A 23643-nucleotide genomic window follows, 5' to 3' on the forward strand; every position below is an offset into this window, starting at 1 on the left:
TAAAAACTATCCTTAATTAAAACAAAGAAATCAAAAATTACTTTTATAGTATTTAAAGCTGCCCCGTTGATGATACTATTTCGATAGTACATTAAAAAACACGCAATGTGCATGCATAATACTATATACTGACTGTATGTACGTATCGGAATCTGAAGGTAAACGGTGAGACTTGAGCGCATACGAGTTGCAGTATGTATAGGTGCATATTTACAAAGGTATGTACGTTACGTAAGTTTCTGCCATTTTATTCCCAATCAAGGTGCGCCTAAAGAAGTTTTTATTTTTAAAATTGAACTTTTTACTCAGTTAATACTACGAGTAATTCAGTCAACAAGTTATATTCATTACGATACATTTACATCAACATTTTTTCTCTTACAATAGTAATGCTTTTCTTATCTCTACTATCTCCTTATGTGTAAGATCAAAACAAAGACTTTCGCATGTATTAAGCTTACGTTTAGATTTTCTTAACCGGTAGCTATTTTCACAGTATTATTTCAATGAACAGACCCAAAATGCTTCAGACATTTAAAGTTAGCTGTTCTGTACAACAGTCAGTTAGCTCACGGCTGCTGTTAAAAACGCTTCTCTCACAGTGAGCATTTATAAGTAATTTTCTGTTAATAAATTTGTACATAGTTTTTAAGGAACATAATGATTTATTAACCCACTGATCCCGATTCCTACTCCCGACAATTGCCATCCCAGCATGACTTTTCGGTCCAAACAATACTTCTGTATCATCTACGAAGACCAAATAAATATAATGAATGTTTTTGAGCTACTTGATTTTATACACATTTAAGTTTGCCGCCGAACAGGCATCTACTTTAGCAACGCTGCATACAGTCTGCTGTGAACAGTGTGAACTAATAGAAAATACCTGTAGCTAATATTACACTATTAGCAGAACTTTTTGATTTTAATAATATGCATATCCTTACATTACATAGAGAAAGTTTGGCTCATAATAGTAAGACCACTTTTTGTGAAGGCTAACCATACTTTCCAAGCGTCAAACGACCCTTAAAGTCGGAACAAGCGGCACAGAGATTTCAAGAAAGAATGAGAGAAGCACCAAAAAATACCATTTTGAGCGTAATAAAAATAATGAAAATGCAAAACAAGAATAAAAAGAAAATAACGATGGAAAAAATCCTAGAAAATAGTTCTCAAAAGGCTGCAAGCAGATGTAATAGAAGCTTACTTTTACTATAGTCACTAAGCTATTGATTTGAACAAGAGAAATTAAATTAAGAAATAAATAAACCCCTGCAATTAAATACAGTCAATGGATGTTAGGTAGGATACCCCATCCATAGTATGCCCACGAAGACTATAGTTAAATAGTGGATACACGTGTTGAAATATATACTACATACGTGAGTAGTCTAAAAAAGGCATGTATTTATATTAGCTATAAAGAAAAAATGATTATAAAAGGTGTAGCAAACAAATTATGGTAAACGTTAAGTACAGTCAAATAATACTTTAATAACATGCACTCTGCACATGCACTAATTGATAAAATTTAATAACTTCAAGTTTGCTTTCGATGGGAAACCTTGAAAAACAAAAGCGTCTTAACGCAAACAATAACAATTAGAAACAAGCCGATCGTGGCAAAGATAATTAGGTACCTAACTGCATTAACGGATACTAAATATATGATTTAAAAAATTATGAGATAAGAAAATTAAACTATCTACGTCACTGTACAATACAAATACATAAATAGTCTCTAAGCACATAGAGCTCAAAAAACAGTGTTATTGTGATAACGATAGTTTTTTGTTTTCACTTTTAACCTACAAGAAATACTCTTTTAAAAGATTATTTTGACCAATGACCTGCTTCACGAATATCTTTTTTCATTGATGCTCTTTACACGATCCTAATTTTACGAATACTCATTTCTCTAGCTTATTTAATCAGTAAATTTACGTTATTTATTCAATCTCTTACTTTACATATACGTCATCGTCAAGCTTTAGTTTGTATGTTTAGAACTTCGCTTAATATATGTGTAATACTTACAAGAATAAATAATGTAACCCCATCAAAGTTCATAAACATTCTTTGAAAAAAAATTTAAAAAATTAAGCGACTCGCCTAGTATGCAGGAGGTCAGAGGTTCAAACCTCTTTGAGAACTATTCAAGTAAAATCAAGCAAAATCCACTTTTGTTATACTTTTTCTCAAGGTCACCAATGTGAAATCGTTGATTTACTCCGTAGGGCAAGACACGCCTATAGAAGTGTAACTTTAAAAACAACTAGTTAAAATTCCTGGAAAAGTTTTCTTAGCGTATTTAAAAGTGTTGTGACAACTGAAGAAATTTACATTGAATTTTAAAAATTTGTGTGAGTGTCCACTTATCAAATTATAAAAATATATATTTTATTAAAGTGTGTTTTTACTAAATACTCTTAAGGTAGCCCCCTTGCAAAAATTTATGAAATGAAATATGTTTTATTTAATAGACTTTGATCTACTTAATTTAACGGTGTCCTTGTTTATACCACAAGTGGAGCAAAATCTCGAGATATTTCAGCTCAAAGTTCAACTTTTTAAGACAAGCTCAAACAGCAGAGCACTAAAAAATCAGCTTTACAGGCATTTCCCAACTCACAATAAAAAACCTGAGCAGACAAGTTATGATGTACTTGTAAAAAAATCTCTGTTCTTCTCAATACTCTCATGTAAAATGCTAGGCATAGGGCATTTTCCAAAGATTTTTGCCTAGAAAGACGTAAAAATCAGCTTCATGGTTAATAATGACAGATGGTAGCAGAATACCAACACTGATATATGTATATACGTATACATACACAAGTAAAACTCTCCTGCTTGACTAGAGCAGTAGATAAGGGAGCTACCTTGACATGTATTCGTAATACCCAGTAGAGTAAGAAGGTATTCTAAGTTACGATTATGCTAGAATGAAAATAAAAATTTTTTATTAATCGGATAGTCATTAAAAATGAAATAATAATGTAACGGCATTCCTAATACAATATGATATTGTTGTTAATAATTCATATACTATATATAACTTTCTGGAAAGCACCCATACATGTAGTAAGAATCATCTACCCAATGATAGTGTAAACGTTTATAATACTTACACTATTGTCTTTTGTTGAAAAAAACCTTTTTTTGTTTAGATGACAACAGTAGTAGATAGCTATCAACAGTTAAATGCATCGTCAGAAACGGAAGGTGATGATGATAATGAAGAAAGGCCTCATGATTCTAATCTCATAATTCATGTTGTGCCGGAAAGTGAAAAATCACGATGGAACCACATCGAAGACTTAGATTCTTTCTTTACAAGGATGTATTATTACCATCAAAAACATGGATTTATTTGTATGATACTCCAAGAAGTTTTTGAACTCGTTCAGTTCGTATATGTCATATTTTTTTCGATATTTTTGTTTCATGGATTAGATTATTCTATATTATTTGAGTAAGTATACTTTTGTTATTTGGTCATCATGGTAAAAGCCGATAGTTAGTAAATTTTAATTATATTCTTAGTTTTAGATAATAATCATGTTTTTTTTCGTATAAATAGCATTTTAAAATAAAAATTTCATGATCTTACTAATCAGCAATAAAAGCACATTAGTTTTATTTTAATTTCAATCAACAGATGTTTACAGTAAATAAGACCTGGATCTCTGTAGGATTTAAAGCATAAGCACTGCATTCAAATAAAGCATTAATTTAACAACTGTTAAACTAATTTGGCTTTGAATTTGGTAAACCATGGGTAACACATAGCAACTGTTTATTTTTAACAAAAAAACATGCTTGCCTTTACACGTTGAAGTAGAAAGTTAAAATGAAAAAAAAAAAAAAAACGTTTTTTTTTCTTTCCTGTGCATTACTAAAACTATAGCTAACGAAACTAAATCCAACTATTTAAAAATGTAGCTATTCTATAATAACTTAGTTCCATGCGTACAGGCATTCAAGTTTGTACCACTTTAACAGATAAGTAGTCCAGTACTGCCGTGCCGTGCAGACAAACAGCTTAGACAGAGTGAGGATAAGGATATAGGGCTCAGGTAAAAAGGAACAGGAGAGAATGTAAGGTTACAAATATATTTCAGTTAATTTAATGGTCAGATATATCGCCAAACTGAAGCTATTGTTCATTTCAATTCTCGTCCCTATAAATGTGTATTAGTGCCCTCTATAACGTAATAAAACAACTAAGTGAAACTATAGTTTCTCTAGTGGTCAAGCTGCCTTATTCAAGCTGCCGCAGCAGATTTGGGTATAAAAGGCCCATTAGGGGCATGGACCGATCACTCTGCTTCTGCCTTACGCAGTGGGTCCGACCCTTTACATATGAGCTTGGCTCTTTAAAAGCGTCGTGTATACATTTAATGCTCAATAAATTGATAAATACGTGTATTTTCTTAAAACTTTGTATTGTTCTTCATTTAATCTTGGCTTTGATAAAACATAGTAATAGGTGAGACGACGACGAGGCTAGTGCAGTCTCTTAGTTTTCCCCCACCATTGCTTTCTTTCTTGGATTACTCAGGTAAGGAGCCGACCTCTGGGGCATTGCAAATCAGTGTGAATCCTCTATATAGAGAATCGGTGGATCTTCAGGGCAGTACGAACTGATGCTATCCCGAGACATCGAGAAACTATTGTACTCAGTAGTGTTCAAAGAGAGTTAAATCTTTTATTATTTATTAAAAGACAGAAAATTCACCCGAAATGTCATGTACTACCTATCAGGGGCAATACGAGCCTGACTGTGTACCTATATGCTCTCAGTAAGGTATCTCGTGCTACGGGTGAGGGGTATGCGAATCCAGCTTTGTACCCACCAGTTCCCTACTTGACTCTTTTTTTCTTACAAAGGTGCCTACATACTAACCCTTATATGAGTATGATTGATCACATCATCAAGCTCTTTATGTATAAGAATAATCAAGAATTTTTCGACCCTCACAAGAAATGAGGGAAAAAGCCCAAAAAGCTAAGAGCAGCAGAAAAGCTTAGGCCTGTGAGCACGCTTAAAGTGATTTTTTCTGCTCTTTTTCTGTATTCATTGTAACTGACCTGGTTTGTTCCCTATCTTGTTCGTGGTGTTTCTGTGAAAGCAAGTGCCCCAAGACCAGGCTGTTCACTATTCTAGTGTGTGAACCGAGGAGTGCGAGTGCCGCGAGTGACTTAAGGTCAGTGCTGACAACAAGCAACTTAATTAACCCTCGGACTCTACCAGCAGGGATGCCTGCTAGCTTTTCCTTGTGCAAGCACGAGCTTCCTGACAGCTCGCGAAAAGGTGGCCACAGCGACCGTTAGTACCTGCCATCCCGTCGTTTTTTGTTAAGGTCAGCCTCTTTTGTTAAGGTGGCCCTCTTTTAGCCCAGGTAGGTCTGCCTGTGTCGCGATTATACGCCACGATCTCGTTGAGCTACCGTGCTCGACGTGTACAATCACACACACACGCACACGCACACACATAGACACGCACACACATAGACACACACCTGCACCCGCAAAAGGAATTATTTTATTGTATTATGTTTAAATATACATTTATTCTATTTTAAATATCCCTCGTGAGTATTTCAGTGTATCCTGCTCCGCCTTTCCTCCCGTTTCGTGTACACAAATTGTCGTGAGAGGTGATGACGGCAGAAGCCGTCTAATCGTGGTGATATCTCGATGGACAAAAACCACGTGTATTACAGTATGATCAGAAATTACACTATGAGGAGGTATCGCTGAGGTTATCTGGACAACACAGGTCTGGTCGAAGTGAAAGCTTCCGCTTCATCCACCCCCTTTCTCGTGCACCCCATATCATTGGTGCTTGACAGAATAACGTATGAGTCTAGGCATTGTGCGACATTATAGTGGCTTTGTTTACATTACAATTTTGAGCCATTACTGACTTTAAGTTTTTGAAAATTTTGTAAACAAGTGCAAGCGAAAAAGAAAATAATACTTCAAAACAAAATATTATTTTTAATAAGCGTTGATCTACAGTGCATACAGTATATGAAGTGTATTTACACCGGTATGCATACATACATACACAGTTGTTGGCTTCTCATGGCTCGTAGTGCGACGAGCACAGAAACTGTAGTATATGTGTGCTAGGTATAGTATACATGTATGTATCTGGACTTTGTACCACATATATATACACACACAAAGAGAGTTGGGGACATAAATATACTTTCTCTTGCATATAGCTTCCGATTAACAAATCGTATTAAATCAATAATCTAATTTAAAGCGTAAAAGAATATATATAGGTAGAAGAATTGTGTCTAGCTGAAGCCTTGACGCAAGTTTCGTCCATGCATTAGCTCTCGCATCCCAAGCTAATTTTGAGCGTTAGTAATTTGCACTTATACTGCCAATAAATTTGTATAGTGCGAAAGAAATAACACCCAGAGTACCACGGAATTGTTACCACACCAACAAGAGGACCAGTTGAGTGACTGATGTACGTCACTACTAAAGGGAGATCTTGGCTGTGATTTTTTAATAAATTGAGAGCTGTTAATGACTGAAAGCAAAACAGTCGAGGCTCATTACCTCTGCCAGTGGCAAGCGGGGCGATACATTTCCGGAGACTTTGAGCTGGTGAAGGACGTCAACACAGGATAATATAGGAATAAGAGAGATCCTTAAAATCACGATGATGGCGGTAAGATCAAACGCGGAGACCGAGGCCACTACGGGTCAAGATGAGCTTTTAAATATACCCTTTTCAACCATCAACTTGGAAGGAGATAAAAGAGCTCAATCAGCGCCGTTTCTCGAAGAAAAAAATAGATTGCTGTGCGATAAGTTATTAAAAGCCAATGAGTATATAATGAGCTTAATACAATTAAGCTCGAGTTTTAAAGTCAAAAAGAGCCCACGTAAAGAATGTGAAATTACAAGACCTGCCCTTCGAAAAACGGATAAGGACAAAACGCTTGACGAGCGTTACTTCATTGAACAGACGTGGAAAGATCTTCCATAAAGGCGTGTATGTGAATATCACGTCAATGGACAGGAAAAGGTGTTGGAGTTAGTGAGCTGTTCCATGACATCGGCCGAACGAAACTATAGCATGTCTTTACTGTGGGCATGTAGTGGTCGTAGACATAATGGACTCCCTACCAAAAACGACGTATAACTACGAATACATCCTTGTCTACTCACCAGATTGGCCAAAGTCGTGCCATTACGGTGAACCAATGGGAAGGCGGTTGTACGTGCATTAAGAGAAAGTGGCACATGCTGCCATAGAACCCTGGAAGTGATGCTGATGAATAACGGCCTTGAATTCCAGAACAAAGACGTTGACGGGTTTTTGGAGAGCTTAGGTCAACGGCAAATACTTACACCACCGTATCATCTGCTGGTGAATCCAGTCGAACGCCTAAGGTGCACGATCAAGACCATGATTAATGGTGAAATTGGCCCCACGGCATATATACCCTTCCATCGTCACGAGCATGTTGATTCCCAACACGTACGAGTTGGAATCCAAAGATAGCACGTGTTTGAACCCTATTTACGTGAGGCATCTAAATCTCTTCGTGAGTACAGCCTCAAAGAGGGTGGTAGAAACCACTTTCGCTTCCGATGACTCAGGGTCTGATGCAGAACTGGTTGGTGCACCTCAATCACTGCTAGAAAGTGATAAATAGGCGAAGCGCAACCTACCCAATGTGAGCCTCATTTGTGTAAGAGTGAGGGTGTCGAACCAGCCAGGCCAGAGCGAGGCTGACCGTGGAAAGCGCCTATGGTGTCGACGCCATCAGCTGTGGCTAAGATACCTGCGATTGATAGCAGACCAGTCGACGGTTTTTTATCGTGTGACCAAGCGTCAGGTCAGCAGCTGAGCAATGCGCGACGTTTGCGACCGTGAAAATTGGTGAAACACTGGTTTTGTAAGCACTCTCCTTTTATGTCCCAATGTCTAATCCTAATATTTTCTTTCTCTCCCCACTTTTTTTTTGTTCTTTTTGTTTTCTTACGATAGAATTGTTCTAGCTGACGACACCTATCAGTCTAGGTGTTCTCATAAAGCGCCTTTGGCATGCAGGAGAGAAATGATAGGCCACAATGCTCATTAAGGCCTTTGTGTGTGTGTTCTTAGTTATTATTCGCTGGTATTATAAATATTAATTTCATGGTAAACATATGCGGACGTTATTTCTATTATTTTTACTTATTTCATTCCTTACTAGACCCCCTTAATGTCCTCCTTTGATCTTGTATATACTTAAACATTTACTTCTAAATTTATTTTTTCATATACTTTTGCACATTGCCGAGGATACAAATAAACAAACCTTACACACAGGAATAGTTGATAATTGAGTCGCTTACATAACTAAAAGTAAACCCATGAAGTAATTGACATTAGTTCTGTTTAAGTTTATTTGTAAGTATAAAAATGTTAGTGTGTTGAGCTTTTTTTGGTAGTATTGGTTATGAACTGTGTAAAACATTTCAATTTATTATTTATCTTGATACAACATGATACTAATATATGCATACATTAAAATGACACTTAAGTATACATCAATAAAAATCGCAGAAGTATTGCACTATTAAAGAGTTCATTTTACTGAACTAGTTAAGTAATTTCATTGATATTTTTTGTGCTGTTAGATATGTACATGTTTATAGAGAATTTTTGTAATTATTTGTATTTAAAGTAGAATATGATGAAATTTCAGAAATCTTCTATTTTCAAAGATACTAAAATTTAAAACATGCATATAAAGAATAAAGTAAAACGTTTGTTTAAAAACATTTTGTTTATCCTCATTAGAATCTTACTCATGGCAAGAAAACTTTTCATACGGGGTATATCATTAAATATGAGAGGAGAATAGGATCGCAAAACGCTCCTTACACCATCATGGAAGGAGTATCAGGATCTGGTTATAAAAATCATAAAGAAATTATAAAAAATAGAAAATACATGCAAACAGTTTCTTACTACTACACTGAAAAAAAAATAGTGTACCTGCTCAACTAGAGGTAGGGCAGTTGTTACCTCGCTCACACTAAAGCAGAAGCGGCCCAAGACTAGTGCTGTTGCTGCGCGAGACTTGGGCAGCAGCTGCACAAGTCGTATGTTGTACGTGTTGAGCAAACTGCATGGTGCAGCAGCAACGCTAGTCATGGGGTATTTCAAGAAAGCTACATAACAATATACGCATTAAGAAAAATTGGTATAAATGCATAACACGCTTACGCATAAAAGTATAGTGCGTGGTGTGACGCACAATTTAACGTTTAATTAATTGGTCAGCCTAGATAAATAAAAATTTAATTTAAATAAAACGTCTAATGACAGTTGGTAAATAATTAAAAACAACGTCCAATGGTGGTACTGTCAAATTTTGAATTTATTAAAAAACAAAACGACGTTTCGGCCGTTTGGACAACGTCCCGGCCCTCATCAGGTACAAAAATCTATGAGTAATAAAATTACTTGCAATACAAATTTAAGTGAAATATAATAAACGCAAATTAAGTTACATGTATAACATACCTCTGACTCTTACGAAAGGGATGTAAAATCGTAATGTAGTCAGAGTTTCAAGCTAAGTTGCTTTTATACCCTGCACATACACAAATGACATAGTACACGCACGTTATACAATCAAATAAGAATCGCAAGCAGTTCCTTGAGACGCACATAAACAGTTCATGTTTTCTTAATACTATGAATGAAAGGGGTCCTCGAATCATGTATATAAAGTTAGTCACCTTTCTTAATTGACATAACGAGAGACCTATAACAATCTTTCAATTTTTCTGTATCTTGTTGTCTGTTAATATTATTATTAAAGTAATGTATATTTAGCATTTCGGAAAAAAGGCGCTTTTTGTAATTTTGTTCTATGTCTAAAATTTTAATATTATCAAAATTAAAATTATGTGTAAATTCAATGCTATGTTGTGATAGTACCGATGTATTCTTTTTTTTCTCGATGTCTCTTTTGTGTTCTGTCATTCTTAACTTTACAGCTCTCGATGTTTGACCAACATAACAGCAGTTGCAATTCGCACATGGTATGTGGTAAACAACATTTTTTTTATCGAGTGGCTCAGTTACATCTTTTCCAAGTGAAAAAATCGATTTTAATTTATTGTTTAAACTGTATATAAGACCAATGTGAAGCTTCTTACAATAATATTTAATATGACTATGCAAGTGGGGAATATACGGTAATGATAAGATTAATTTATAATTATTTTTATTTCTGTTGCTATTGTCAATCGTATTCATGTTTTTCAAGGTATTTAATCTTTTATTCACAAATTTGTCAATAAATCTTTGAGGATAGTTGTTAGCTAATAAAAATTTATTAATCAATTTTAAATTATAATTATGAAATTGTGTGTCTGCTAATTTAATAGAAAAGTCTACTAGTGTGTAAATGATACCTATTTTATGTTGTATTGGATGATGGGAAAGAAAATTCAAGTATCGGCCTGAGTGTGTGGGTTTTTGGTACCAATTAGTTAGTACTGTGTTATTTTTTTGAATAATAATCTCCAAATCTAAGAAACTGATGCTGTTGTTATTGTTACATGTCTCAACAGTGAATTGTAATTCAGGACAATAGCTATTAAAAATGTTTTTGGTATAGTAGATATATTTAGTAGGCACGCATATGAGGATATCATCCACATACCGTACGTACAATGGAACATCAAAACATAACTTATCTAAACATGAAATTTCAAGTAAACGCATTACGAGATCACACATTACTGGACTACAGGGACTGCCCATTGGAGAGCCGAAAACTTGTTTGTAAAATTTTTTGTTAAATTGAAAAAAAGTTGAATTCAAAACCAATGACACTCCTGCGCAAAATTCATTTAAAGAAACATTGATCTTATTATTCAAGAATTTCCAAAAATGTTTTATTGCATTTGTGATTAAGGTTTCACTAGTATTAGTGAATAGACTAACTACATCTAGACTAATAAGAGTGTAACCAGGTGGAATGATAACTTCTTTTAATTTATTTTTTAATTCATAGCTATTTTTTATGTGTGATTTTGCCAGCGGAATATTTTTAATCAAAAAATCAGAAAGAAATTTAGAAAAACTATATGTGGGTGAATTGAAAAGGAAATTGAAGAGCAGTGAGTTGAAGTGCAAATTTTTAATTAAATGTAGGGCTTATGGCGTTTTCCCAAAACATATTACACAAAGTACTAACAAGCTTAAATGTATTACCTTCTTTAACTTCCGATCGAACATAAAACATAAATCAACCATATCTAAATTACATAAATCAATTTTGAATAATGAAATTTTGGACTCTTACACAAAAACTAATTATTTAAGAAATAAAATTCAACTAATACGAAATAAGATTTTAAGTAATGGCTGTGAATCTGTTGTAATAAATTTATTTATTGATTATTATGAATTGAAGTTGAATAGAATTTTTCGCGAATATCGTTGTAAGTTGGATAGAAAGTTTGATGCCCTTTTGTCACACGAAGAATCCGAGCGCGAAGAGGTATACGATACACTTCCAGCTACAAGTGTCAGTGACCCTGGCCCGGTTCGGTGCCCTGAAATTGTCAACAATGAAGGCACAAGTAAAATAAAAGAAAACTGGCTATGTAACCTTTCTAATACACCGCTGCCAGATTGTGTATCAAGCATATTAGAATTAGGCGATAAATTTAATTTTGTTTCTAATATTAAAAAATCTGATTATTTTCATCTTTTTAAGAATGTTGAACATTCACTTAAATATTCTGGAGAATTTGAGACTGTTAGAAAGGAACTTCTTAACATTATCAATAACAATAAACATAATGTATCTACTCGTCTTTCTTTAAATGATGGAGTTCTCCAAGACAATTTAAAGCGAACACGAGCCTTCCTTAAAAATAATGAACACATTTTAATTACTAAAGCAGACAAAGGTAATGCCACTGTTGTCATTGAAAAAGAAACTTACATTAATAAAGTAGAAGAATTGTTAAGTGATGATAAATATTATTTACAAATAGAGAAAAATCCTTTATACCAATTAATAAAAGATACTAAGAATTTTGTAAGCAAGTGGGATAAATACGGTGTTTTTGATGAATTTGATGAATTAAGTAAATTTGATAAAGATATTCATAAAAAAGACTTATCTAAATGCTATGGACTGATAAAAATACACAAAAAAGACTTTCCTATCCGTATCATTGTCTCAACATTAAATTCACCCACATATAGTTTTTCTAAATTTCTTTCTGATTTTTTGATTAAAAATATTCCGCTGGCAAAATCACACATAAAAAATAGCTATGAATTAAAAAATAAATTAAAAGAAGTTATCATTCCACCTGGTTACACTCTTATTAGTCTAGATGTAGTTAGTCTATTCACTAATACTAGTGAAACCTTAATCACAAATGCAATAAAACATTTTTGGAAATTCTTGAATAATAAGATCAATGTTTCTTTAAATGAATTTTGCGCAGGAGTGTCATTGGTTTTGAATTCAACTTTTTTTCAATTTAACAAAAAATTTTACAAACAAGTTTTCGGCTCTCCAATGGGCAGTCCCTGTAGTCCAGTAATGTGTGATCTCGTAATGCGTTTACTTGAAATTTCATGTTTAGATAAGTTATGTTTTGATGTTCCATTGTACGTACGGTATGTGGATGATATCCTCATATGCGTGCCTACTAAATATATCTACTATACCAAAAACATTTTTAATAGCTATTGTCCTGAATTACAATTCACTGTTGAGACATGTAACAATAACAACAGCATCAGTTTCTTAGATTTGGAGATTATTATTCAAAAAAATAACACAGTACTAACTAATTGGTACCAAAAACCCACACACTCAGGCCGATACTTGAATTTTCTTTCCCATCATCCAATACAACATAAAATAGGTATCATTTACACACTAGTAGACTTTTCTATTAAATTAGCAGACACACAATTTCATAATTATAATTTAAAATTGATTAATAAATTTTTATTAGCTAACAACTATCCTCAAAGATTTATTGACAAATTTGTGAATAAAAGATTAAATACCTTGAAAAACATGAATACGATTGACAATAGCAACAGAAATAAAAATAATTATAAATTAATCTTATCATTACCGTATATTCCCCACTTGCATAGTCATATTAAATATTATTGTAAGAAGCTTCACATTGGTCTTATATACAGTTTAAACAATAAATTAAAATCGATTTTTTCACTTGGAAAAGATGTAACTGAGCCACTCGATAAAAAAAATGTTGTTTACCACATACCATGTGCGAATTGCAACTGCTGTTATGTTGGTCAAACATCGAGAGCTGTAAAGTTAAGAATGACAGAACACAAAAGAGACATCGAGAAAAAAAAGAATACATCGGTACTATCACAACATAGCATTGAATTTACACATAATTTTAATTTTGATAATATTAAAATTTTAGACATAGAACAAAATTACAAAAAGCGCCTTTTTTCCGAAATGCTAAATATACATTACTTTAATAATAATATTAACAGACAACAAGATACAGAAAAATTGAAAGATTGTTATAGGTCTCTCGTTATGTCAATTAAGAAAGGTGACTAACTTTATATACATGATTCGAGGACCCCTTTCATTCATAGTATTAAGAAAACATGAACTGTTTATGTGCGTCTCAAGGAACTGCTTGCGATTCTTATTTGATTGTATAACGTGCGTGTACTATGTCATTTGTGTATGTGCAGGGTATAAAAGCAACTTAGCTTGAAACTCTGACTACATTACGATTTTACATCCCTTTCGTAAGAGTCAGAGGTATGTTATACATGTAACTTAATTTGCGTTTATTATATTTCACTTAAATTTGTATTGCAAGTAATTTTATTACTCATAGATTTTTGTACCTGATGAGGGCCGGGACGTTGTCCAAACGGCCGAAACGTCGTTTTGTTTTTTAATAAATTCAAAATTTTACAGTACCACCATTGGACGTTGTTTTTAATTAAAAATTTAATTGTATACATACATGTATAAATAAATACATCTATATATATTCTCTGATTAGTTTGTTATTTTACGTCTGCTTGCGTCTTGACTTGTACTTTGTTAATTATATTAAATATGGATATTAAATGATTCGCGCATAGTGTGTCAAAAAATGAAATTTTGGCTTTAATAAACCAACATTTTCAATATACATTTTATTCATTTTTTTAACTAAAATCATGAAATCTTTTGAATTTTTTTTTACTTAATCTTGGAGACATAAGAATGTCAACAATTTGATGCAACGTTTCCATGGTAACTTCTTTGTGGCACGTTTATGAATAGAAAAAATAGTTTTTTACAAGGTTCACGCTCTGATTGCACTGCACACAAGACTCAAGAAGCATCTGATGCATAAAAGGCATGAGTAGCAGACACCTCAAGATGCGAATGCCACTGACGTACAAATCTGGAATGTGAGCTCCCCTGACTTGTGCGACTGCTGCACAAGTGACTGAGATAAAAAGTATTAGGGTATTTTGTGTGATTTTTGCACGTGCTGTGGCGGAGGATGCACAATTTTATTTTCAGTGTACATATATTCCGATTAAAAACCGTCTTAAGTTGCACAAATACATTTTCTACGTTTTCTATGTCAATATACTTTTTTAACGTGAAAGTTAAATCTATGAAAAAGTGTCCATAAAAGTTATTGAAAGTGTCATTTTGATGTAATCACCCAAATACACTCGGAGTTCTTCTGAAGTCACATACCTCTAACTTTGAGATACAGGGCTTCTATTTTCTAAACAAAGCACCTTGAACTCTTTCAAAATATAGATTATCGAAATTTGAGTTCAGACGCATCGAAATTGGAGCTTTTTACCTTCAATGAATTCTTGAGAGCCTCCAGTTTATAAGTTTTGAACCGTGAGGCTCCGAAATTTCTCTTCGTGTATAAGCTAGTTGAGTTCCGTCCCTCTGTGCACTAACGCCACACTTTCAAGATTTAAATTTGATTTACAAATTAAAAAAGTTTCTCATTTTTTTTTCTTTTTTTCACAATCTTTTAACATTAAGTAATCTCATCGAAAATTTTACTGACAATAATAAAAGAAGTAAGACCATTTCCTAAGAATAACAATAACAATAGGCAAATTTGTACAAATGTTGATTTTAATTTTATGTGTACATATATAGTAAATTTATAAGTACAACGAATGAAAGAACGTAAATGCCATATGTTTTAGTACTTTCTTTTAAACAGCTCCTTTAAAGATTGTGCACAAAACTGATAAGTGATGACTTTCATGGTCGTTATCATTACATCATGATATGAATTTTAAATCATCAAAAATATGTTTATACTTACATGTATTTGATGTAATAAATTCGTGTAGTTTAAGAAACCACTGAAAAATACTGCACGAAGCATTAAGACTCCAAAGCAGCAGTAACAACAATCCGTGATAAATGTCAGTTATTTATCAGTAATATAATTAATACCAAACCTCGTTAGAGTGACCCGACTGAATTGTATTAAAAAATTAAGTATTTATAATTGTTTTGATAAAAGTATACATTAATTAAAGTTATCTATATCATTTAAATGAAGATTCTTACTTAACTAAAAATAATGAATAAAGCTTACAAGCTGAACCTTAAGAGACCCACGAAAGACAGTAAATTGAAACGGTTAAGATCATACTCTAAACAAGTTCAGTTATAACAGTTGTATTTACAATCACGAAATATTTTTATATTTTTAATTTAAGTACCAAGACCGTATTTGATTTCATTTTTTATAGAATTTTAATGATTCTTCCAGTGGCTTTAATTTAATCTTGTTTTATAAATAAATATGTGATTATAAAAGAAAGAAAAGAAATATCTATGTTCTAGAAAATAACAGAATATGAATTTATTTTGTTCAACGGCAACCTTACAACCTGAGCGCTACATATGATCAAACTAAAAACGTTAATCTAATGTTGACTTAAAGTCATAATTTATAATTGCATTCACAATAACCAGTGTATACCTGAGATTTTTTTATTTGACTAATTACTTTACGTTTGCAATCTCTATACATTGACTACGTTATAGCTAGTTTTAAATGAAATATTGGGATTCGTTACTTTATTGATTTTAGGCTTTTATCTACTCGGAATTTGTGGCAAACCATGGCAAACCTGAAAAGAAAGAATACAACTCGCAATTCCCGCAATCATCAAAAGTACTAAGGCACCTTGCGCATAAAATTTAACTTTTTCGCACAAATCATGCATCTAGTAACCTATAACTCGTACATAGTCACACACTCACGCACACTGACACACACACACACTCATACATATGCATATACATGTACATAAATCTGTATAAATCAGGCTCTGACCGATGTAGACAGAAGGACACACACACACGTATGTATATATAATCATATCATCTTTATACATCAAATAGAGATTTTGTAGTATAATTCTACACAATCCTCCTTCACCTCCCCTAAGCCACCCGATGGACCACCCCCAAAAGGTGATTTTTACATTATTTATATTGACTTACATTTTTGTTTATCCACCCCCCCCCCCAACCTCCACTCGACAGATTCTCCACCACCCAGCTTGATTTTCAAAAACCCTTTGATGCCTCATACCCTCCCTCCTCAGCCTTTCTCTCAATAAGGTAATATTCTATCGGTTTTTACCTTGTTTCTATTGGATTAATTTTTGTCAAGCCCCCGCTCCACACCTTCCAGCCGCCGTCACAGTTATATAACCCTATAACCAGATAACCCAATAAGCCTTTCTCACAGATTTTAACAACTTCCTTTTAAATGTAATGTAGTAAGTGGTATGACAAAACCTTATGTGATGGTTACAGAAAACAGTTATATTTATAAGTTATCCATCAAATTTTTTGTTCAAGATAGAGAAGTATAATTAGTAAAGGAAAAATGTATAATGATGTGTGTTAAGTGGAGAACTGCGAAATACACACATTTAACAGTAATATCCCTTTAAAAACATTAATCATGCCCCTTTGTACACAATATTTTTTCTAAAATAACACAGAATGCACCATGAAAACAAAAAAATTTCACTTTTCAGTGGCACATAATACTTAGTTACTTTATGTTTCAGTATCTTGTAGGTCTTTGCAAGACGGATGAGTCTATCAATGTAAACTCTCTTGCCCATGAAATTTATCTAAGTGACACGGATAGTTAAAATTGTCTTTTTGCTTGTTTTGAGTATTACACCTAATTTAAAATCAAGAGTTGCTTGCCTCAGCTTCATCAACGTTATGAAGAACTGATCTTCAAGACTTATAGCTGGACGCTTAATTATATTATCTTTTTGAAATCAATTTTTCAGAACGTATGATGGTTTAATTTTTTTCCTAAATTTAGCTTAGAATGTGTAGTTTTAAAAGATTTTTGTCTTACAATGGAAGGAGAAACAGTGTAAGCGCTAGAGGGCGCTAAATGTTGAAAAACACAGTTTTTTCATTATATCATATTCCATAAGACAAAAAAATATGTGTAAAGAAAAAATTTTAGCTTAACTAAAGGATTTGCATATGATCTCTGTGTCAAATTTGATGAATTCAAAATGGCGGCAAATACTTTTAAAATGGCGGAATTTGCAAATTAAAAAAAACTACCATATTCTACGTAAAATTTTAAGTTGAAAATGTCTCCTGCAAAGATTTTGGAAATGGCTTTGATTTCGAGACAAAAATTAGTAAACATCCGAAATTTTTTTCGCCTGATTAACTAGAATAATATTCATAAAATCTTGCTATTGTATAACTCTGAGATGTTTTAAAGTTACTACGGTGGCCCAACGCGGATCGAGTTACAGATAGAGTAAATTCAAAATGGTAGATTAAAAATTGTGGCCAATTAATACCAAATTCTCCCATGTACAGATGTGCTGCTCTAGCAAACGCAGTACGACAAAGTGGGGATTAACACTAGTATAGTAGCCAACTTTGTTTGCTTAAGAGCCATTTTACGATTGTTCGATACTAGAGCAAATGCATTGAGGGCGCAGTTATGGTACGGAACAGAGCTCCGCAATAGACTGTCCGCAATGAAAAGAATCAATCGCAGCTTTTGCAGAGCCTTACATATGTCGTATTTTACTTTGCTATTAGTATGAGTCCGTTTTAGTCACTGCTGTGGTAAATTAAAATAAACAATGCAAAATACTTTCGAAACTTCATGTAAAAACAAACTTACTTCCATAGCATTACATCATAAGAAAAAACTCATTTATAGATAAACAACAGCAAACAAAATATAATCCTGTACCATATATTTCAGACAACTTTAATTTGCTATGGCCACAGATGCAGAAAAATCGATGCGCAACTAATTTGAGCCCAGGAGTACGAGTAAGAGATACGTTGTACTTCCTTCTCTCTTACTCCTACGAGCTCTAATAGGTTGCGCAGCGATCTATCCTACACATATGAACATAGTGAACTTGCTCCTCTGAAATAAAGGAACCTGCAATACCTCTGATTGGCTCTTTTTATTGTGGACGGTCTATTGCGGAGCTCTATTGCGTACCATGACTGCGCCCTTAATGCATTTGCTCTAACATTAAACAATCGTAAAATGGCTCTTAAGCACACAAAGTTGGCTGCTATACTAGTGTTAATCCCCACTTTGTCGTACTGCGTTTGCTAGAGCAGCACATCTGCATATGGGAGAATCTGGTATTAATTGGCCACCATTTTGGATCCACCATTTTTAATTTACTCTATCTGTAACTCGATCTGTGTTTGGCCACCATGGTAATTTTAAAACACCTCAGAGTCATACAATAGCGAGATTTTATGAATATTGTTCCAGTCAATCTGGTGAAAAAAATTTTCGAATGTTTATTAATTTTTGTCTCGAAATCAAAGCCATTTCCAAAATCTTTGCAGGAGACATTTTCAACTTAAAATTTTATGTAGAATATGGTAGTATTTTTTAATTTGTGAAATTCCGCCATTTTCAAAATATTTGCCACTATTTTGAATTCAACAAATTTGACACAGAGATCATATGCAAATCCTGTAGTTAAGTTAAAATTTGTTCTTTACACATATTTATTTGTCTTATGGAATAAGATATAATAAAAAAACTGTGTTTTTCAACATTCAGCGCCCTCTAGCGCTTACACTGTTTCTCATTTCATAAAAATCTTTTAAAAGTACACATTCTAAGCTAACTTAAGCTAACTTTAGAAAAAAAATTTTTTTTTTTTAAATCTTCATACTTTCTAAAGAATTCGTTTTAAAAATTAAAACCTGAAAAACAGAAGGAATCCTAACCTTAAAAATTTTTTAAATAATTTTATCGTATTCTACGTGAAAAATGATAACAAAATGCTTTTTTTTTTTTTTTCGTACACATGGATTCGTCTACAAAATAAAGAATCTTTTCTTCTGATAAAAAACTCAAAATTTGTGACAGTCACTGACAAAAGGGGTAATGGTAAAAAATCTGAAAAAAGTACAGTAGCGTTTTCTTATAGAGAAATTACGATCGCCAGAGTTTGAAGAAAAAAAAAAAATTTTTTTCCATTTCACGTGAAATGACCCATATATATGCACTTTCGTGTAAGAACCGTTCTTACATCTCATTGGCTAGAGTCTAAGTACCGGTTGCGCTATCTGGGATAAGTTAGTTCGGTTGGCATCCCCATAGAAAAATAAGTCTTAGCGTTTTGAGCGATAAATTTAAATTAGTTATAAAATAATACAAATTATTAGTTTTAACAAGTTATAATTACATTGAATTTTGAAACTTCCTCTAATAAAAAATAAAGTTGAATATTCTTTTTAGATGTCTATACTTCGTAACGTATGAAAATGGTTTGTTTTAAAGTTTCCGTAACACAAACTCGTTACAAGTAATTGATCAATATTTAAATCTCTTTATAATGTCACAAGGTCTCAGATGTTTGCAATTTTTGAATATTACATTAAGTGATATAACAAGAAATAAAGAAAAAAATAAAACAAGAAATTGAAAAAAAAAAAAAAAAAACAAATGAAAAAATTATAAAGGAAATTAAAACAACAAACCAAGGGGTATCAATGGGTCATGGAACCCACGGTAAGAACGAAGTTCTTTAAACATGAGATGAGTATAGACACAATTTCTCAGGTAACAAGGGGGTCGCCAGACCCACAGGAAGAACGAAGCTCTGTAAACGTTAGTACTGCATTCATGTTGTTTACTAAAACAAAAACTTGAAAAACGAATACGAAAAAAGAAAACAATAGTTTAGTACTCACGATGGTTGAATTTTGTGAGTACTGTATTTATGCACGACGTTCTCACGAAACAACAAATACATAATTTATCATAAATTGAATGTATTATGAGTGGATACATATAAAAATGGAATATTATGGTTACGAACCACACGATAAGTACAAGAAACAGAGTTTCTATAGTCGGCAGCGTTCGTAGCAGAGTGGGTAAGGTACCCGACTGAAATGCATGAGGTCGAGGGTTCAAATCTCTTTATTGGAAAGTGTTTTTTTTTTTTTTTTTTTTTTCTTTGAGAATTGTAAAAGACAAAAATTCAAAGTCAAATAAAAATTATTGTGGTAAAATAAGATTACAATTTGTTTAAAAATTAATTGCTTGGGAGTGTGAGGAGGAATGGTGGGCAAAGGTGTGTAGAAGAGTAACACGGCACGGTTGGCAGATATACATATATAGTTTGGAGAGGGGAAGTGTGTAGAGAACAGCTGGTGAGGGGGACAGGGTAAGGGGGGGAAACTTGATAGGAAGAGACTTCCGTTTCAAAAAAAAAAAATCTGTCGGTTTTAAAATTCCAGCCCCCCGAGTACGCGACATAAAGAACTTCGTTCTAAAAACATTTTATTGTTCCTAAAATAACAATAGTTAATTATGGACCAAGATCTTCAAACTGCGTTTTTACTTAGATCATTCGAAACGCAAGAGTGTCGAATGAACGGTCCAAAAACAATTCGTTAATTACTGGTTAGTAGCCAAACAATATTAAAATTCTGTTTTCATAATAACGGTCTTATCAAATTTATGTATTTTAATTTATTATAGTGAAACGATCACCAACATTTAAAATAAAAAATGAACACGATTTTAAAAATTGTATTAAAAGATTAGATACTACTATCTTTATTCTATTTAATACATTGCACTTTCTTAAAATTTTTCTAACTAACGAACAAATATATTTTTATTTGCACATAAAGTAAAAGTTGACCATCCGAATAGACTGAAAAATAGATACCTGATTTTTTTTATTACTTGCAGTTTGAATTGTGCTGACTAATAAGTTAATAAAGACGGAATACAATTTAAATTTTAAAAAATTACAAAAATAACCAACGTATAGAAATAATTTATGTTGCAGTTAAAATACATATAACTTACTTTTACTGACACCATGTTGTGAATGATAACCAATTTTGATTGTGTAGGTTGTGAACTGGCGTTCTAAGTTGGATTATAAAATAAAAGAGGGTTGCAAGATGGTGGTATGCAATAAATAAAATAATTTTCAAGCTTGAACTAACCTGTATTCTACAACAATTTATAAATCAAATTTTCAATTTTATAAATTATTTAACTACTCGTTGGTAAAATATCGTTGATGAAAAAAATCTGAAACACTTAAAAAAAATTTGTTATAATAATTTTAATTATAAGTTTAGATTATGTATCATAAAATAGTACACAACAATTTCTTGAACAAATCATTATAGCATTAATTTTTTAAGTCCAATACAATGTAAACTAAATTTTATTATTTGTTTTAACTTTAATATTTTATAATTTATAAATTTTCTATTGATACAGTCAACATGACGTGAAGTTATAAACTAATTTAAAAATATTATAACCACTTCCAAATGATGTAAGGAATAAATCGTTCTGAATTTTTAACTCGCAGAATAAGTAAAAAAAATTTTTAAGTAACATAATAAACTGAGGATTAAAGGTTGCAAATTTGTAATTTAAGTTTCATCATAACTGATGCAAGGGTTGCAAAGTTGCGGTTAAAAGAAAAGTAACTTCTCCGCTATTTTCCAGACACTATTTTATTTATTTTCTATATAAAAAATAAGAGTCCAATGTAATGTTACAACAGTCAAATACTTAAATCTCTTTCCATAATAAAAAAAAAAATCTTTTTTGCAACAGGATAACAATCACTTTTGTATGAAAATACGAAATAAAAGCTTAAACCATTTTCTTGTCACTATTTCTGATTATGCCAGATAACAAGTGAAAAGAGACAGATAACAATAACTTATGTACGAAAATTTTTTGTCTTGCAGTTTGGGTGTTAAAAGTTCATTTAAACTAATACCGTGTCGTAAAGTATTTACTAACAAAATTTTTCCTAGATGCGAGATGTTATTTTTATTTGGATTATAATGTTTGCAATAGATGCGGGATTGTAGTATAAACAGAAAATGTTTTTCAGTCATTGGCCAACAGCTTATAAAATTTTCTAAATCCAAACATTTATATTTTAAAAAGAATTCTGTTTCACGTAGCATTAAAAATAAAAATTAATTTACAAATAAATCGAATTTAGCGTTTTCAACTTCAATTTTAAAAAATTTACAAAATAATACAATTTGTCAGTTTCACCCAATTATTATTACGTGGATTTTGTTAACTTCATCAAATAAGAAAAAAGTCAATTTTTCCAAATTTTGATATTTAATAACGTATACAAATGACTTTTTTGGTGGTTGAAAAAACTGTAACTAACATGTTTAAAATAATTAATAAATAGTAAAATCTTTTTACATTGCAACCTGGTTTCAATTGTTTTAAATTTTAAAATGGTATTATGGGTAGCGAAATATCTAAATTCATTTAAAATAATATTTCGTCGAGGGTCAAAGGTGGTGAAAATGCGTTTTTAGTAAGATTCTTATCAACGTAAGGGTGGTGACCCAGAGATCTAAACAAAATTCCTTAATGACCTATAATTAGCCAAACAATTTTTTTCTTTTTTTTCATCATTGCGGTTTTATTAAAGTGATGTATAATAACTCATGTCAGTGAGAGGAACATTAAAATATAATAAAACAATTCTCAATGTAATTTCAGCTTATTGAGAAAATCTAAAACCCCGGATTTTATATTTTTAAATTAGTATTTTTTTTTTTTTTTAACATAATGCATTGCATCAAAAAAAAAAATTCTTCTTATAATCAATCTTACTAACGAAAAAAGTGCTTGTATTAGCAGAAAATATTAAAATTGTATATCCGATGAAATTAAAAGTTCAGTACTGAATTATTTATTTATTTTCTTAATTACAGTATTAATTGTGCTGACTTACGAGTAAATATAGACAGAATACCATTAAAATTTAAAAAAATATTAACAGCTAACGTAATACGTGGCTGTTCAAACACCAATAGCTTATTTCAACTGACACAATGTTGTGAATGATTACCCATTGAAATTATGTCAGGTTGCGAACTGAAATTATTAGTTGAATTATAATACAAGAGAGAATTGCTGGATAGTTGTATATGACAAGTATAATAATTATTTATTTTCAACTTGGCAGTACTTTAAAATATTTTACAAATCACTTTTTTTTAA

At 32.2% G+C, this 23643-nt stretch overlaps 1 protein-coding gene across 5 annotated transcripts in view; it reads left to right on the plus strand.

Annotated features, from left to right (window-relative positions):
* Atg9 (autophagy-related protein 9) overlaps positions 1-23643 on the plus strand; it is a 363261-nt gene that overhangs the window by 104290 nt on the left and 235328 nt on the right. For all 5 annotated transcript variants that reach the window (XM_089598548.1, XM_089598546.1, XM_089598547.1 and 2 more), the window contains one exon: positions 3174-3478. In XM_089598548.1, coding sequence (XP_089454674.1) covers positions 3174-3478 — 305 coding nt within the window. The remainder of the gene's footprint in view (positions 1-3173; positions 3479-23643) is intronic.

The sequence above is a fragment of the Copidosoma floridanum genome, unplaced genomic scaffold, assembly GCF_036245765.1.
Source record: "Copidosoma floridanum isolate Cflo_tuat_1 unplaced genomic scaffold, Cflo_Japanese_pri ptg000006l, whole genome shotgun sequence".
Taxonomy (NCBI): Eukaryota; Metazoa; Arthropoda; class Insecta; order Hymenoptera; family Encyrtidae; genus Copidosoma; species Copidosoma floridanum.